We start from the raw sequence: 17,803 nt of genomic DNA on the forward strand, positions 1-17,803 counted from the left end.
ATGTAGCAGGTTAAAGAGAGGCAATATTTTCATTTTTAGCAAAGCACTTCCTACCTGTACAAAATATATTTTCATCCTCTTAAGGATTTCAATTAGCCACTTGAATTTTCACCAGATGAAACTGGTTGTCTGAATTTACCATTACTACAAAAAGGTAAAAATTGTCCATTTTTCCTTTCGTGCAGCCGTCGTGCAGATCTTTGTTCCTACCAAAACAAGCAATACATTACCTTACTGACACCTGTGAGCCATTTCAAATGCTCTGGGCAAGCCAAGCTGTCCTACCTCTTTCAAGGACTGTGCAGCTGGGCTATCTGCTGTTGGCCACTTCCATGAAATACAACTGTACTACGAAAGGAAAATCCTCATGGATGTATTCCAAAGTAGAAAAACAAACAAACAAACCAAAACCAAAACAAAAGAGAACACTGTCTTAGCCTCAACTGACTAAACAACTTGTTAGTCTATTTCCTGATTATTCCACAACATTCTGCTCCATAAATGCTACATTTCGCTATTTCAAAGTAACAAGTAATTTAGAATTACAGGAGAGGAGTCGGTAATTATGACAGCACAAACCCTTCTGAGGAAATGAAAATTAATCCCATCTTTCAGAGTGTTCAGCCAACATCTCCATCATGTGCCTGCAAGAGTCAGAAATGGAACAGCCATCATTTCAGCAGAAGTGCCCAAACTGTACTTCTCTGGGTATCACCATTAGAGGACAAGTACCATGAAAAAGCCCATTGTACCACATCAGCATGAAGGCTCTTGCATATCACGCGCATCACAGCCGATACCGACTCCAAACACCCTGTCGATCACTTGTATAGGAATCATCAAACTAAGCTGGGAAGATACTGGAAGTCCACAGTCTCCCTGTTCCGGTAATTTTCAGGGTATTTCAGCAAAGTGACTGACGGTCCCCTATGCTGGGGCACCAGCACTGCCCTGGGGTGCCGCACACACAGGGTTTCTGAGCTCCCAGGCTGTCTCTGAGCCGAGAGGTCTCCCCCGCCGCTTGTTCCCTGCTCCTCAGGGGTTAAAATCTCCTTTTCTAAGACAGCAATCTTCTCTTCAAAATGAAGGCCAGCTCTGCTCAAGATGAATTACCCTCCAGTGTTTTAATCTAAAAGATTCCCTCGCTGATACACATAAGCTGTCACTCTAGATGTCTTTTTGCATCTCTTGTTCACAGCGCAGGGCACGGGAAGCTCGAGTCAGAGCTGCAGAAGTCACAGCTTCAGCCACGGCACTTCCAGCTCCCACCTCCCTTCCACTCCTCTGCTGTCACTACAAACCGATGGGCAGCGAGAGCCCAGCTGAGACATGCTGTAAAAGGAGCAACAAACCCCATCTTCTACCTCCCGACTCCACTTCCTGGGGTTCTTTCACTGTCTCGACCAAGACACGTCTCTTTTCCACAACTCTAGGGCCAGCATTTAAACACGGACGTTAACAGTGACACACAGCCACTATCTCATGAGGAAAACGGAGGGGTTTCTGGTTTAAGTCTACGATTCAGTGAAGTCAGGGCAGAAGGAACCCATACAATCCCTGGTTTATTCTCCTCCACTCCACATGTTTGAGCATTTTACTCCTTCGGGGAACTGTGCCATTGAAGGAAATCTCCCATGCACAGACTAGTTACGTATTTTATTGACTGGCAAAGCCAGCTTATGGAGTTCCTGCCCCATAGTTATGTCTTAACAAATATTTGTGCACCGCACTGAAAACCAGACCACTGAAACTGGAGAAGAACCAAGGCTGACAGATAATTCACATTTTTTAAAGCAAGCTTGTCCAATGCTTAGGTGCCCTTGTGGGTTACAAATATCCAACCTACAAAGATGGGGAGGGGAGAAGAAACAGAGTCAATTAAAGCTGTAGATGTTCCCAGACTACAACCTTCCTGCATTTTATAACATGTATCACCAGACAGTTCAAATGTACAAGTACACTTCAACAGCTCTACCAGCTGCAAAGTGTACAGTGTAATTCCATTCTTCCTGAAGCGTATCTTATTTGAAAATTTAACACGTAAAAAAATGGATTTTTACAACAGTGGACAAAATGTACCCAGGGAAATCTTCTGTGATACACCATGGGAACGGTACATTTCACCTTGCAGCTCAGGTGGCTGACACCGGATCTTCTAACTAGACTCCCAAATTATTACAAGCAGTTGAACAAACACAAACTTTCACCGGCTCACCTACCCGATCAAAAACTACTCTGAAGAAAATACACTTTGCAATTACCCAAGGTTAAATCTCTAATAATAGTCTTCAGAGAACATGACCTAGATATGTCAAACATGATCAGAGAGATATATATCAAGACATCTTTTCGTTAGTTAAGAGTGCCAGGTTTATTTAAATCTCCTTTATCTGTTCACACCTTGGCTTTTGTTAGATTCCCCATCATTTCTGCAAGCAGAAAGTAAAGCTGTTAAACTGAAGAATCTTTTCTTTTTTTAAGTTACCAACGTCTCTTCTTTACTACCTCTATCTCATGTATTCAAAACAATAATCATCACGATCACCATTTATCAAAAACCTAGAATGATGTAAAAGTAGAATAATGCCATTCACTCTTATGAACAGGTACTCTAACATATCAGAGTGCACACGGATGACCAAAAGCCTGCTTCTAGCATTGACAAATTGGCCATTCGGATGTATTTAATATTAATATATTTGTGTTGCAGCTCTCACCACAAAGTGAAAAATATGAAATCTGCTGTAACAAGCCACAATAATTTTGCCATTTGAAATTTTCTCTTACAAGATATTCTTTAAATTAAATAATTTTAAGGGAATCTATACTTACTAATCCATAAGATAAATTATGAAACTAATGAACCTCATTTTTAATTAAATTTATAACTGTCCAAGTAGTAGAGTGTAAAGAACGACATACTGCAGTTAAAAAACCTGTGTGAATGTAGTTCTCCTTTCATTGTATGTATTTGATAAAAACAAGGGGGTTTAATGTTAAAATTCATTCATTCTTATTTACCTTGCACTTAATTCAGATTCCTACCTGTGGTTTACTGCTGTGGTTGTGACAAGGATGCTACAGGACAAAGAATTCAGGAAAGAAGAACCAGAGAAAAATTCTGCTTACCTTACTACACATATCACCCTGTTAAGGTCAGCAGAATATCCAAATAATATTAAAAAATCCAAGAAAGGAACCTGTGTACCTCCTAAACAGACTGTCTATCCCAGTAATAAAAGATCAAAGGAAAAATACAGAAGTAAAATCACCTTCAGAAAAGTGCAGTCCATGCAAAAGGAGCGCCTCTAGAATAAACTCTCTGTATATATCCAGGCCCTTTGCATTTCTCCACACTCATCCTCCAACTTTCACATGCAGCCATCGCAGCTCAAGTACTTTTCACTTCCAGTACTTGCACCATATATTTATGAAGTCATGAAAACTGTATAGTCCTAATGAATATGAAAATTTCAGCTACCATAAAGCATTCTTGAAACAATGCAACATACTGACGGTATCAGTCAAATAACATTCCTGCTCCACAGCTGCTTGCTGCATTTTATTTAAAAGTTGCAATTCTCTATTTATGAGCGTTATCTAAGGAAACATATGATCTCTCCACAACTGCTAGTTAAAAATGAGCATCATCCTTGCCCTGCAAAGTCCTGTTTCATTTTCGAATTTAAACCACATTCAGAAACCAGTTTAAACAATGACTAAATATGAAACCTGTGTGCTAAAGAAGTCCAGATAGTACTTCGTAATCAACTGAATTGGTTTATAAATCATATACAATTCCAATTTTTAAGCCAGGAAAACAAAAAAGAAAAGTCCCAAGAAACTTGTCATTAAAATCAATGTGGAGGTGGGGGAATAATCAATACTACAATTTAATGCAGCTAGATTAAAGGAACTGATCCACTGTCTAAATTACAAAAAAAATCCAACAAACCCTCAAAAAACCTAAAAACATTAATTATACGGTTGTGGTCTCATTAAAGAGGAGAACTGCTAATACACAGGTATGTGGAGACACAGGATCAATCTCGGCAAATAATTAGATATGGGGAAAAACTGGTGTGTGCATAAGTAAGAAATGCACTGTTTCGTCTAAACTAACACCCATAAACCATGGAAAACTTTTATAACTTCCTGGTATTTACCATGGTGCTGGCCCAAAACTACAGTAACTTCTTTCAGTTCTGGAAACAACCTCCTCAAAAAAACTTAATTTAATTGTACACATCTTCTACTGAAAACTATTAAAGAAATAAAATAAAAAGCAAACAATGTCCCCCCCCAAAAAATCCAGGTATATTATACAAGAATTACATGAGTAATTTTCTGTTTACCATCATGTATTTTCACTAAAATACTAACACTAAAACAAATGTTTAGCTCTTCCCCTCAGAAATGCTTTAACTGGAACCAGACAAAAGGCATAACAACCATACAGATGCCATTGCACTGTATTCCCATTGTAGTGTATTCCATTTTCTTACATCACCAAAAAAACCCAAACCACCCATGCACTGGGTAAAACAAGCATCATTAAAGCTGCGAGTGAGCCGAGTTTCCACTTGCTCGCACTACACATATTCTATTTGATGTTATTAGCACTCACTTTCACGAGTTCTTAGACTCATCAACAAAATGGAAATGAGGCAGGGGAGTAATGGCTTTGCTTTGAAGCTTTGGAGATCAAAGCCACATACCTGGATTCATGCTACTATCCTACTACAGCCTTTCCTGTTTCTCCGGAGCCAATGTCTAATAGTTTCCTTTTTGGAATATTTTTTGACTATGTCCTCAGAACACAAGCTATCAGCGGTTCATCTTCAAAACCCCTGCTCATTCTAGAAGCCCTCTCTTCTCACAGCAATCCCCAAAGCAGGATCCACAGCATACCCGCAACAGCTGCTCATCTCTGCATGCAAAACTTTAAGCAGGAGGAAAACACCTTCCAGCAGCAGGGCTCTCCCTGCACCCCAGCTCTCGCCTCACTGTCTCCGTGCCATGGGCTGCTGCTTCCCAGCATGATTTGGCCACTGCAGCAACGTGGCCTTCCAGCTACAGCGTGAAAATGCACCCACCAGAGGATCCAGGCACCAAGGAGTCACGGGCCAGCCCGGGCACACGCAGCAGTGCGCAGCGCTCTGAAGCAGAGGGAAGCGCCTGGGCAAGGAGCAGGCAGGACTGTGCTGAAACTGCTGCACTGTAACAGGATAACAGAAGAGAGCTGGACAGAACAGGGCAGGGCCAGCTGGTCCCAAACAGCCAAGAATATACGACAGGGGAGGCAATGGGATTGGAGAGTGCAGAGGAATGCTGTGGGTGCAAGAGAAATGGTTTTTAATCACCTTTGGAAAGCAACAGGATTATTTCAGCCAGTATCTTTAATGTCACGAGAAGTAAGTACATTTGAAAGAGGTTAAAGTATTTCAGATTATAATGCCTGAGTAACTTGGGGGCGACTGGGGCAGAAGACAGTGGAGCAGGGAAGAGGAGTTAGCTAGCTTGCAGCAAAGCAGCAACAATCATTTAGGAGATGAATGGCCAACATTTGAGGCCCTTGTCTTGTGGTCTGGAACAACAGAAAATTCCAGAATGGATAAAACAAGAGTTATCCAGACAGTTTGGGCCTTTGGGGTGGGGTGGAAGGCTATTCTATGGAGAGGAGGAAGAAAAAAAAATCCACAACACATGCAGTCCCTTTGCCAGTTCTGAGATTAAAAGTGTAAATAACCCACAGGAGAGATGGGGAGCAAAGAAAGAGTACTTAACACAGCCTTCCCCGTCCCTTGTTCTGATACCTGCAGCTTCATCTCTCCTTTCCCAGGTCGAGATGTTCTCTCCACTGTACCTGCAAACATACCAAGGAGGTTTTCTTTCCTCTTGCACGTTGCTCCTACACCAAGAGAAGAAACAACAACGGCAGCCTCCCCACTCTCAGCAGAGCCCGAGCAGCCTCACCTGCCAGGAGGAGCAGGGGGAAGCTGAGGCTGCGGCAGCACTGCCCGCTCAGCTGCTCCTGGGAAAGGGCCGGCAGAGCTGCAGGGAACCAGAGAACCCTCACTGCACACGGAGCTTTCAGGAGAACGGCTTAGCTGAAGGTGCTCAACAACTTTTTTTGTCGTGTGCAAACAGACTGTTTGTAGGCCTGTAAATCACTCACCTCCAGGCAGATTCTCCCAAGAATGGCATAAGGCATAACCTACATGGGCCAATTCCCCTGCCAAACTTAAGTTCCACCTCCAACACGAAAAAGCACGAGGACAAATCAAAAAACAGCTGTGAAAATTATCTAACGCAGCCAAAAACGTGGTTGGTTTTTTCCTTGACACAGTCAACAACACATGAGCTAGTCACACTGCATTTTGCGAGGAAAGTTTCAGACAATGGCGAGAAGTCTAGCTTGGGAAATAAGAGTCCAAAGGGTTAATGTTTGAGAAAGCTACAAGCAACGAACACAGCTTTATAGTGGGAAGGGAAAGGGAATAGCCCTGGCTACAAACTCCCCATATAATGATAACCTGACTCTTCCCCTGCCTCCCAGAAGAAGCTGTGCTTGCTCAGTCCAATCCTAATTTTGGGAAATAAGAACTGCCATCAAACAGCAATTACTCTGTTAGAAACTTTCACAACGCTGTTCTGAAAAACATCTGCATATTTTTCGGCATGTTCTTATATCAGGTCTTCCACGTCCTCATCCTCCACTCAAAAGTACAATCACAGCAGGTATCTACCTACCACCACGACAGAGAACATTGCCACAGCTTTTATGTTAAAGATGACACACAGGATCAACTAAGTTGTCTACAGCAAAAGTAAACAGTGTATTTCGAAAAAAACTGTGTAAGTAAACAGTTATGACCCTGCCCCTCCCAACCTGCATTCTCATACTCTTGCCTATGTTTATAATTTCTCCACATGCTCACAGAGGATTTTCTCTCACATTTGTTCCCTCAATCTTAGCATATAACAGGGGGGAAAAAAAGTGATGCTCCTAACAATGGGACTTACAGCACAATACGCCACATCCTCTGGCAAAAATCTCCTCCCAGAGAGTTCGTAACACCAACGCTGCCCTAGGCAGACACAGATTTCTTAAGTAAGGAGAAGGATCTCCAAGAGAGTCTAGACAGGCTCTTGCAAGCACACCCCAGAATAGAGAAAGGGCGTGACCATGTAAATCTGCTCACAGACAATGTATTGTGACAGCCAGCACACTCCTGTCAGATATCCACAGAAATAATCATTTCCTACCTGTTGCCATTTGAACCAGGCCAGCAAAATCCGCTCTTATCTTAAACTTTACCTCGAACTTTGAAATTACCCTTGTCTTCATAGGTCACATAAGATTAACACCTAACATTGCATTGCTCTACCCAGTTAACAGCAGCAACCGCTAAGTAGTAAATGAGAAGAGACTGTTTTGCTTTTTTTCAGGTTATAAGGATGCAAAATGTATAAAAATGGTGAACATAAGATCCCAGGCATCCTACCAAGACCAGCCCTCAGCGTTTCCTTGAGCTGAGTGAACAAGCAATACAAATAGTAAGTTTATTACACTTATGAAGTAAAAGGTGGTATGAAAGTCACCCCTAATGCTGTTACTCATATTCATAATAACTACTTATACTACTGCGATTGTTGCTGCTCAAGTATGTAGAAAGCTGCTAAAAATCAAGTGTAGCAACAAGATTAAGTGGGTAACTATCTACTGCTGGTGCTTGTCTGCACCAAAACAACCTTCACCATTCATGAAAGGACTCACACAGGTGCACTGTACTTTGTGAGCTCTAAACAAGATTTGTTATGTACAGCACGAAGGTTCCATGTAGCAGAAACATCACCGTGCTTGCAACAATGCTTCTACTCATCCTACACGCCTGTAATCAATGTGCAACAGCCTGGCAGAAGTTTTTCCCAAGTTAAAAATGAAAAGCTTCAAGGAAAAATAGAACACATCAGTCAATGTCAAAGACACAGTTCACACAGTCCATTTCTTATGCAGTTTGTAACACTGTTGTGAGCATGGGACAGCCGTGCTTAGCATCAGCTGAAACACAAGTGACAGATAAAATGCTCTGAAGGTTTTGAAATTTGTTTTCAAATTCAAAGCACCTTCCGAACAAAACTGAGCTAACACTCATCACAGCCCCAAGGCAGATGCCGTTACCCGTGTTTTGAACTTGGGAAAGGAAGAGCTGGTGTGGCCACAAGAGTGATTACTGACCAAACCAGGATTACAACGGGAGTTGCCTGTTTCCAGTTCCATGCTACAGCTAACTCACTTCTCTTCCCCCCTCCCCCCCACTTTTGAAGCACACCTAGGTCTGAAAAGTAAAGAAATGTGACAACAGGGTAAGCACAGTATTGTGTCCCCATCGGAAAAGGAGCATCCAGGTGTGCTTTGGAAACAACCCCGCCCATCCGTGCAGGTGTGAGCCAGCGGCTGGGACACCCGCAGGGACGCTGTGCTCCCGGATGCTTCTGCCACTAAAACTTGCTGCAGATACTAGGGCAAAAACGCACGACGCTACTACCCTAACGTGTCACAGCCACCGCTGCTCTCCCGGAGCGAGGACACCGCCAGCCCCGCAGTGCCCACGGGAGGGGACGGCAGCCAGCAGCCTTGGGCCGCCGCCCCCCAGCCCTCTCCCCTCACAGAGACGCCGGGGCCGTTCAGCTCCCCGAGCGGAGCCGCGGCTCCCCCGCCCCGGGCTCACCTTCCCCGGCGGGCACCCGACTCCTACATCTCCTCCCGCTTCTGGAAGCTGATGCTGGCGTACGCGCTCAAGTCGTCGCTGGCGTGGCCGCCCCCGCGAGGCTGGCCCGGGGCTTTCGGCGGCGGCTGCTTCCCCCCCGGCAGAGCGGCGCCCTCGGCGGGGGGGTGCGGGTGGTGGCGGCGGTGGCTGCAGTCCTTCACCAAGTCCAGGTCGATGTAGTTGAGCCCGTTCTCCAGCGCGGGCGCGGCCCCCGGCTCCCGGCGGGCAGCGGGGGCGCCGGCCGCCTCCCCCGCGGCGGGCCGCAGCCAGACGTTCTCGAAGGAGGCCGAGCTGTGGCGCTTCACCTCCTCGGCGCCCCCCGCGCCGCCGCAGGGGAAGGGCGCCCCGAGCCCGCCGCTGCCCGCCGCTCCGCGGGCGGCGCTCGGCGTGGACGAGAAGGTCTCGGAGCTGTGCCGCCGCCGGCCGCCCTGCGGGTCGGCGCGGATCACCTTGGCGCTCTGGTTGCGGCCGGGGCTCAGGCTGACGCGGGTGAAGGCGCTGCCCGCGCCGGGGCCCCCGAGCAGGGAGGAGGAGCGCGGAGGCGCCACCGACAGCTCGGCCGGCGGCCGCGGCAGCTCCGGGGAAGCCGTCGACGCCGCCGCCGGTGGGGGCTTCTCGGCGGCGGAGCGGCCCGCCCGCACGTCGGCGTAGCTGAGTAGGAGGGCGGGCGAAGACGGGGAAGGGCTGTCGGCGCAGTCCGAGCAGGAGCCCCCGGCGGCGGCGGCGCCCCCCAGCTGCATCGTAACGTAGTCCCGGCCGCCGGGGGCCGCGCCTCGGCCGGGCCGGGCCGCGGGGGCCGCCCGCGCGGCGACAAAGGCGGCGGGGCAGGGGGCCCGCGGGGGCCCCAGCTCCATGTTCATGTACTCCTCGGCGCCCTCGTTGCCCGGCGGCGGCAACCCCAGCCCCAGGGCGGCCGAGGGGAAGGCCGGCTTGTCGCCGGCGATGAACTCGATGTTGACGTACTCGCCGGGACTCTTGGGCTCCGGGGGCAGGAGCAGCGGGGGCTGCTCCCGGGCCCGCGGCAGGGTGCTGGCCTTGGGGCCGCCCAGCGACAGCCGCGTGGGTCGCGCCAGGCGGCCCTTGGTCTGTACGGCCGTGTCCACCTTGCGCGGGGGCTGCGCTTGCAGCGGGGGGCCGCCCTCGGTGCCACCAGCACCAACGCCACCCAAGCTGTCGCTGCTGGTGGAGGAGGATGAGTCCTCGGCCGCGTAGAGGAGGCGGCCAGAGCCGAGAGCGATGCGGGGCTGGGGGCTGCCCTCCTCGCCCACCACCGCCGGCCCGCTGCCGCCCCGCCGGTGCACGTGCTTGAAGGAGCGCGGCAGCGAGAAGTAGGAGTAGATGGGCTTGTGGTGGGCCGTAGCGGCGGCCTCCTCAATGCCCGGCTGCCCTGCACCCCCGAAGTAGCAGTCAGGTGGGGTGCTGGTGGTGGAGCCGCTGGCTGGGGACATGTTGATATAGTCACTGCCGCCACAGGGGAGCTTCCCTTCGTTGCTCTCCACTGAGAGTTTCGGGTGGTGGCCAGCGCCATTTGTCCAGATCTTGCCGTAGCCCGCAGAGCCGCTGTCAGGGGAATAGCTGCTGCTGGGGGACATCATCATGTAGCCATTGGAGTCCACCATGGCTGGAGGGTGGCGGCCTCCCCTGCCAGGGTTGATGATCTGCTGCGGGGCTGACACACTCTTAGGACTCATGGGCATGTAGTCACCACCCTTGGGAGGCCCCTCACCACTGGGCACAGGGGCTACGCCAGGTGACATGGGCATGTAGCCATCGTCCATGTGCGGTGCGGAGTTGGTCCGATGATGGCCACTGTCCAGGTGGTGCATCTCCAGACACTCCTCTGGGTAGGAGTGAGTGGGCACAAAGGCTGAGTGCCGGTAGGAAGGCAGCCGGCTGCCGCCACAGGGGTAAGAAGGCAGCATCTCCGTGTACTCCTCAATGGAGGCCACTGATGACTGTGAGGGTGTCTTCTGGTGGGAGATGGTGGGCGAAGTGCCTGCAGAGTGAGTCCGCTTCCTAAATGCCTTCTCCAAGTCAGCAACCTCCTCGCTACCACCTCGAGGTGTACTAGGGTAGCGGGGCTGCTGCTGCGGGTGGCAGGTGCGTGGGATGAAGTGGCCATTGGGGGCTGCCAGGCTGCAGCAAGAGGGGGTAGCCTTCCCCCCCATGCAGATGTAGTTGAGCTCTTCATCGCCCCGAGCTGGTGGGGTATGTCCCAATGAATCTGGGGTCACACTGCGGAAAGAGCTGCGAAAGTCACATGGGCTGGAACCATACTCATCAGAAGAAATAAATCCACCATCGCTAGGGGAGCCAGAAACCGAAGCACTAGACCTTCGTGGAAACAGGCAGTCCGAGGTGGAGCCGTGGCCACTAGTGCTGCTGGATGACAGGCTGACGGGACTGGTGGCTGAAGGAGAGCAGCGCGAGGAAGGCATTGGGATGGACCGGCTGTGGTTGAGCGGAGGATGGAGCCTGGAGTTGCCACGGTGTCTATGCGAATGGGTCCGGTTGGCACTGGGACTAACTGGGCTACCATCCACAGAGGCAGGCCTTGACATCGTGCCCTCCCCGTCACTTGACGCTCGAACCCGGAAAGAGCTGGGTTTGCCACCTGTACCTCCACCCCCACCACCAGCAGGAGAGGTGGCCGTGACGCTCTCAGTCCTGGACCGGCGACTGAGCCCCACTTGGCTGGGTGGAGGGTTGTTGACATGGTGCCTGCTGCGAAGGGGCACAGAGATGGGGTTGGAACAGTTTGAGGAGGACTGGCTCTTGCTGCGGGGCCGGAATTCCTCGCTCATGGCTCGCATGGCCTCCAGGATGGTTTCATGCATGTTCTGCGCCACCACCGAGTCATCCACCTGCATCCAGAACTCACCGGGCCCAGTGACAGCCGAGCGCCCCACCTCAATGAAGAAGAAGTTCTCAGAGTGACCACAGCGGCGGATGTTGAGCAGCTGCAGCACCACAGCAGCCGCATCTGAATTCAGTTTCACAAAGCTGATGGTCTTGTTAGTCAGGCACAGGCGGTAGATGCCAATCAGGTTCTTTGTCTGGCCTAGGCCCTTAGGCTTCAGAATTACTTGCCAAACTTCCTTAAAAGCTGGGCCAGGGGCTACCTCACCATAGCTGTCCTCACCTGCTTCCCCCAGTCCCGCGTTGCTGCCTCCAAAGGTGACATCGCTGTGGTGGTGGTGGTGGTGGTGATGGAGGTGGTGGTGGCCCTTGGCCCTGTTGTGCAACTGCAGCAGCGCTTGGTACCAGCTCTCCTGTTCAGGCTCGCTGTCAGCTGCAATGGCAAAGTGCTCGTCCTTGGTGTAGAGGGCCACCAGGTGCTTGTTCTTGGAGTCAGCCCGTTTGTTGATGTTGAAGCAGCTTTCCAGTGGGATGGAGCGCTTGGGGGCCCCTGACTTGTGTCTCCATTTCTTCTCATTCTCGTAATACTCCAGCCGGGCGGGTCCAGACTCGCTGGCTGCCCTCAGCACGAAAAAGCGTTTATGCATGCTCTTGGGTTTGCGCAAGTAACCCACCTTTCTGACATCTGAGAAGAAGCCCTCGTTGTTATCTGTGGGGCTAGCCATGATGAGAGGCGGTGGAGCTGTTACTGCAGCTAGCAGTCCGCAAGACCTCAAAACAGCCAAGCCAGTCGGAAAAGGCAACCACCTAAAATAAAATTCATGCAACAATTAAAAAAAAAAAAAAAAAAGGAAAAATAGCTCAGGATCCCCTTTTGAGAACGGGACAGGGGAGGGACAGAAGCAGGGTGAGAGCAGCTGTTCAGTGGCAGAAGCAGCTTCCAGCACCAAATCGGAGTTTGCGTTGCTGTTTATGCCCAAATCGCCCTTAGATGGGTAAGCGTGCCCTTAAAAAGTCCAGTCCCGATCAGTCCAGACGAAAGTCTCGTCCCAGGAGCAGCCGCCGGGAAAGAGAAACGCATCTTCCTTCGCAGGGTCGGGCTCCGGCGGGGCCGGGAGCGGGCGGGGGTCCCTTCCTCCGCTCCCCGCACCCCTTCCCCGTCTCAAGTTTGCCTCCGAGAGTAGCGATTTCTGTTGCAGATTAAATATCCCCTTGGGGGCGGAGATTGTTTTGCAAAGTCCGGGGTTTGCACCCAAAAATACACGCTGCTTTCCCCCTCTCTTCCCCTTCCCCCAAAAAAGAGAAAAACCAAAAAAAAAAAAAAAGCCTCCCACAACACAATCCTCCTCTTCCCCAAATATCAGCGCTGAGCTTGCTGCTGCCGCTCGTGTGCGCGGAGGCGGCTGGCGACCCCATTCAGTCCCATCTCGTTAGGCAGAGAAAGTGCCATTTCCACACGCGGCAGCCCGGCAGCGGCGGGAGGGGAGGCAGCCCGAGTGCCGACGGAACATCCTCTCTTCCTCCTCCTCTTCATTCCAGTCGGCAGCGCCTCAGCGGCCGCCGGCGCGGCCCCCTCCCGTGCCCCAGGCCGGCGGGGGAGCGGGCACCGCCGCGGCGACTCCCTCTCCGGCGGCTTCTCCGCGGAGTTTCCCGGCGCCCCGCACCAAAACAGGCGGCGGGGTCCGCGCTCGCCCGTCCAGCCCCCTCCGCCCGCCGCCGCCGCGGCTCAGGCTCACTCCAAGGAGAACAACACGTGACGGCGCCAGTGCGTGGACCATCCCCGGAGCCGCCGCCGCCGCCAGGCTCCCGGCCAGCCCAGCGCCGCGGCCCCGCGGCCCGCCCCGGCGCTCCCCGCCCTCCCTGCCTGCCCTCATTCAGCGCGGCCGCGGGGGCCGCCACCACCGGGCCCGGCCCCGCGCCGCACCGCCCGCCGGGGGCCGCGCCCCCATTGGTGCCGCCGCCTGTCCGTCACGGCGGCGGCGGGGGGCGGCACCCGCCAGGCCGAGGCGCGGCGCGTAGTAAGGAGGCGTAGACGCCATTCAGCGGCGTGTTATTTATAACCGCCGCCGGCAGCCTCTGCAGTGGCGCGGCGTTCGCCGCGGCGGGCCCGGGGCGGGGAGCGGAGAACGGCCTCCCGCCTCCCTTGTCGCCGGCGCCGCACGGCGGAGCAGCCGCCGGCGTTAACCGCCACCCCTCGGGACGAGGCGGCCGCGCAGGGAACGGGCCCGGCGCCGCTGCAGCGGCTGGGCTGGCTCCTTTCCTTCCCGCCCGGGGCCGAGCTGCTGGGCGTGCGTGCCTTTCCCGCCCGGCTGGGGCTCGTTCCGCTCCTCGGCAGCCGCTTCCGGCGAGTACGTGTCCCCGAGCGGCGCGTCCCGTGCGGTCGTTCGCCGCGTAAAGCCCCGGCGAGGAGCGGCGCTCGGCGCTGCCCCGCGGCGTGCGGCTGGCCGCCCGGGGAGGGGGCCCCGAAGAGCCTTCCCCACGTAGCGTCAAGCAGTTAACTGTGTTTCCCCGCGTCATTATATGCTAAATTAAACTGAATAGTCAATGCGATCTGCTGTTTACAGGGCTGAAATGTACCGTACGCATAACTTCTACCGCTTTAAGTAGGAAACAAGTGTTGCGAGCTAAGTCTGAAAAATAAATTGCTCAATGCTGCCATCTCCAGGACAGTTCAAAATGGTCCCTGTTCATCTCTGCATTTACGAGAGAGGACCTGCTTCCACGTTTTACCTTCTGGGGTCGTTTTGTTTTTCCCAGCCCCATTTCTTCTGCTTGGCGATCCCGGACACCCCCTGCAGTGCCGTGGAGCTTTAATGTGCCCTTTGCCAGCACTGCCCTGCCAGAGCTGGCTGCTCCCCCGCGGTTAGCGGTGAAAGCATGACAGCAATGCTCCTGCCTCCTCTTAAGGTTGAAATGCAGTATAAAATGATAGTTTTGTTTGGATCTACGGAACAAATAAGTTAGAGGCTTTTCTAATGCATCTGCATTACAAAGCATGTTGTCAGGGAGATTGTGGCTGTGCAGTTGAGACCAGAAGTTAGCTGGTCAAAAGGTGAAAAACTCCCCTGAAATGGTTGCAGAAAAACATGGAGAACCTAGAGAGCACAAGAAGCAGCATTGCAAGCCACCACCTCATGTCATCCTATAGTTAACACCATAAACCACAGCACTGTTTAAAGGTGGTTACCAAACACAGGATGACAACTTGTAATGTAGGAGCAGAGTCTAGCTGGTAAAACACAAGAAATGAGAATAATCCACACTATAACAATAATCTCTATCATCATCTCATTCTTTCCTCCACTTCACACTAGTTTATCATGACAAAGCCAAATTTTACATTGGAAATAAATGTTATACATACCTTGAGATAAACCTTACTACAAAACAAACATATTTCCATCTTTGACACATAGAACGCCAGGAAGTTGCTCCTGCCTCCCCTGTCATGGAGCTGCCAGACAGAACTGCAGCCTTAAGGCATATTGAGATCAGCTACCATGGCTGTCATGAATGACAAGGCATGTTTTGGGGGCAGAGGGCACCCTCACCCCACACGCATGTTACACTGTACATGCTCAGAAGGTCCTGTGGCAAGAGGACAGCTCCTAAACCTCCTCTCCCTGTCCCTCCACAAGCTTGGGAACCCATGTTTGTGCACATAATAGACGTAGCAACTGTTTTTTAACCAAGTATTTTGCACATAGTAGGTAAGGTTATTAATATTAAATAACAACTTGTATTGGCTCAGCCCCATTCTTTCCCTTGGCAAGTGATACACATGTAAGTGGAATTATCTCAATGGAGAGTAATAACCACCCAATTTGGATTGTGTTGCACAAGGGAACATGGATTTGAGGGTAAAAGCAGGAGATGGTCCTAGAATCAGAGAATATCTCAAGCTGGAAAGACTCATAAGGATCATCGAGTCCAACTCTCTGCTCCTCACGGGGTTACCTAAAACTAAGCCATATGACTAAGAGCATCATCCAGACACCCCCTGAACTCTGACAGGCTTGATGCTGCAACTACTTCCCTGGGGAGCCTGTTCCAGTGACTGAATGCCCTTCTCAGTGAAGAACCTTTTCCTGATGTCCAATCTCAACTTCCCCTGGCACAGCTTCATTCCATTCATAGCATGTCATGTCCACAGTGCATGGGTATTTAAATGTGCTCCATTCATCTTGGGAACATGGTCTTCAATAATAACTAATTTCGCAGATACAATGAAATTCGGTTGTTCTTATCTGCTTTTCAAGGGGATTCAGTACATTTCCCAGAAGTGTTTTCAAACTTTATATACAGATTCATGTCCTTCATCCTAGTAGAAATAAAAGGCAAAAACTAATATTTCCAGCATATTTTGAAAACTGTATTTTTAGAGATAGTTTGCATCAACCAGGTCACATCTTTCTTGCTCTTTGAGTTCCAAAGCTCTAAAGTACTGTACTTCTCTGTAAGGTGCATAAATGTGCAAACCAGCACACCAGAGAAAATGCACACTTGCTTTTTCTATTTAAATACTCCCCCTGCTTTGATAGTGAGCTATTGAGAATTCAGGTTGTGCAATTAGTTGAAAAGGGGTTCACATACTAGAATATCCTGGCAGAAAAATCAAGACATTTCATTCCCTATATAAATACCCATGGCTATCACACATCGCTATCTCTCTATATGAGAAATTCAGTTTCAACAAATATGAATGAAATGTAGGTTGCTATTTTAGTATCCATGTCCAAACCCTAAACTCCATACAATCAAGTTTCTGCAGTAACCTTCATCTCCATATTCAGATCACACACCTCAATATACTGAAACTAACCATTCTTTTGGAGACAATATATTCCTTTACCTTATCTACATCAAATTAGAACAGAACAGATTGAAGTTCCCATTTTTTATCTGCCATAGTAAGTGGCTGAAGATGCATTTAGCATATGGTAAGCCCATGAGGCATAAAGTGCTCAAAACAATTAGTTCCTATTGCGTCACTACTGAACCTGGCAGAGCAGATAGGTAAGGGCCATGATAAAAGCAAAACTTGTGTTTTGGTAATGCTGCATTGGCAGAATGGCATCTCAAGAACGCCACTGTGAGCACCCAAAAGTAATTAAACATGTAGTGCTGCTCTAAATTACAAAGACTAGTTTCTCTTGAAGCCACCTTTACCTATTCACATATAGACTCTCAGCTAGCCAAAAAAAAAAAAAAAAATTTGGTTAAATGAAAAATGGAGTGAAAGTTGGAGTTAAGACTAAACACATGCCCTTAATGCAATAAGAAAACACCAATTTTCATTTATCTTTTCAGGTGACACCCATACACTGTTTGTGGGGGTTTTTTTTCCCTCCACTGTCAGCTGCTTTTATTGCTCCTTTTTCCAGCCTTTCTCTCATCCTGACACACCTCTATGCACCTCGGTCAGTTTTTTACGTACCTGACTTCTGTTAAAAGGGCATTAGTCTTGTTATTATTTTCTTCTCAACTTTTAGGGTCCACTGAAAGTCTCACTCAGTAAGACAAAAACCAAAAGAAACATTCCCCAAAGGTAAAGTTTCATCACTGTAAGCCTGTAAGAAAAGCAGCATGACACTTTTTCATCAGCTTGGTCAATTCACCCTCCAGACCCAATTGACTGACAAAGTTTTCGTGCAACCCCCACTCCAGCTCTTCCTAAAACACTTGATCTCATCTTCCACATCCAGCTCCTCTGTTAAAATCATTGTGAAAAACTCTACTTCTGGAGAGAATCTTATGAAAAAAATAAACAGGTCAGGAAATCAAAACTTTCTGAACATTTTCTTCTATTTCCTTCTGAGTTTGAGTCAAATTGTCCAGGAGGAGAAATGAGTCACTCTGCAAGGGAAGTGCAGCTGGGTGCCAAGGGGCAGTGACCTCCCCAGGGGCAGCCCACTCCTGTTGCACACAAACAAGGTGACCAGAGCAAGCCAGTGACAGAAACCAGGATCACACAACAAGTGAGCTTGCAGGGGACCTCTGGACATTGTCCAGTCCACCCTCTGCCCCCATTTTAAGCAGCGTAAAGCACAGCAAGGTCCTTGTCCAGTTGGGTTTTGATTATCTCCAAGGATGGAGATCTCACAAACTGTCTGGACAACCTGCTCCAGTGTTTGACCAGCCTCACAGCAAGGAAGACTTTTTTTCTTACA

At 50.0% G+C, this 17,803-nt stretch overlaps 1 protein-coding gene across 1 annotated transcript in view; it reads right to left on the reverse strand.

Moving 5' to 3' along the window:
• The window catches only part of IRS1 (insulin receptor substrate 1), a 52,149-nt gene extending 38,686 nt beyond the window's left edge, over positions 1–13,463 (reverse strand). Inside the window, exon 1 of the mRNA XM_065640246.1 lies at positions 8,736–13,463. Within this exon, the coding sequence (XP_065496318.1) occupies positions 8,759–12,358 (3,600 nt within the window). The 5' untranslated portion in view covers positions 12,359–13,463 and the 3' untranslated portion in view covers positions 8,736–8,758. The remainder of the gene's footprint in view (positions 1–8,735) is intronic.
• Positions 13,464–17,803: the final 4,340 nt, after the last annotated feature.

This window comes from Caloenas nicobarica, chromosome 8, assembly GCF_036013445.1.
Source record: "Caloenas nicobarica isolate bCalNic1 chromosome 8, bCalNic1.hap1, whole genome shotgun sequence".
Taxonomy (NCBI): domain Eukaryota; kingdom Metazoa; phylum Chordata; class Aves; order Columbiformes; family Columbidae; genus Caloenas; species Caloenas nicobarica.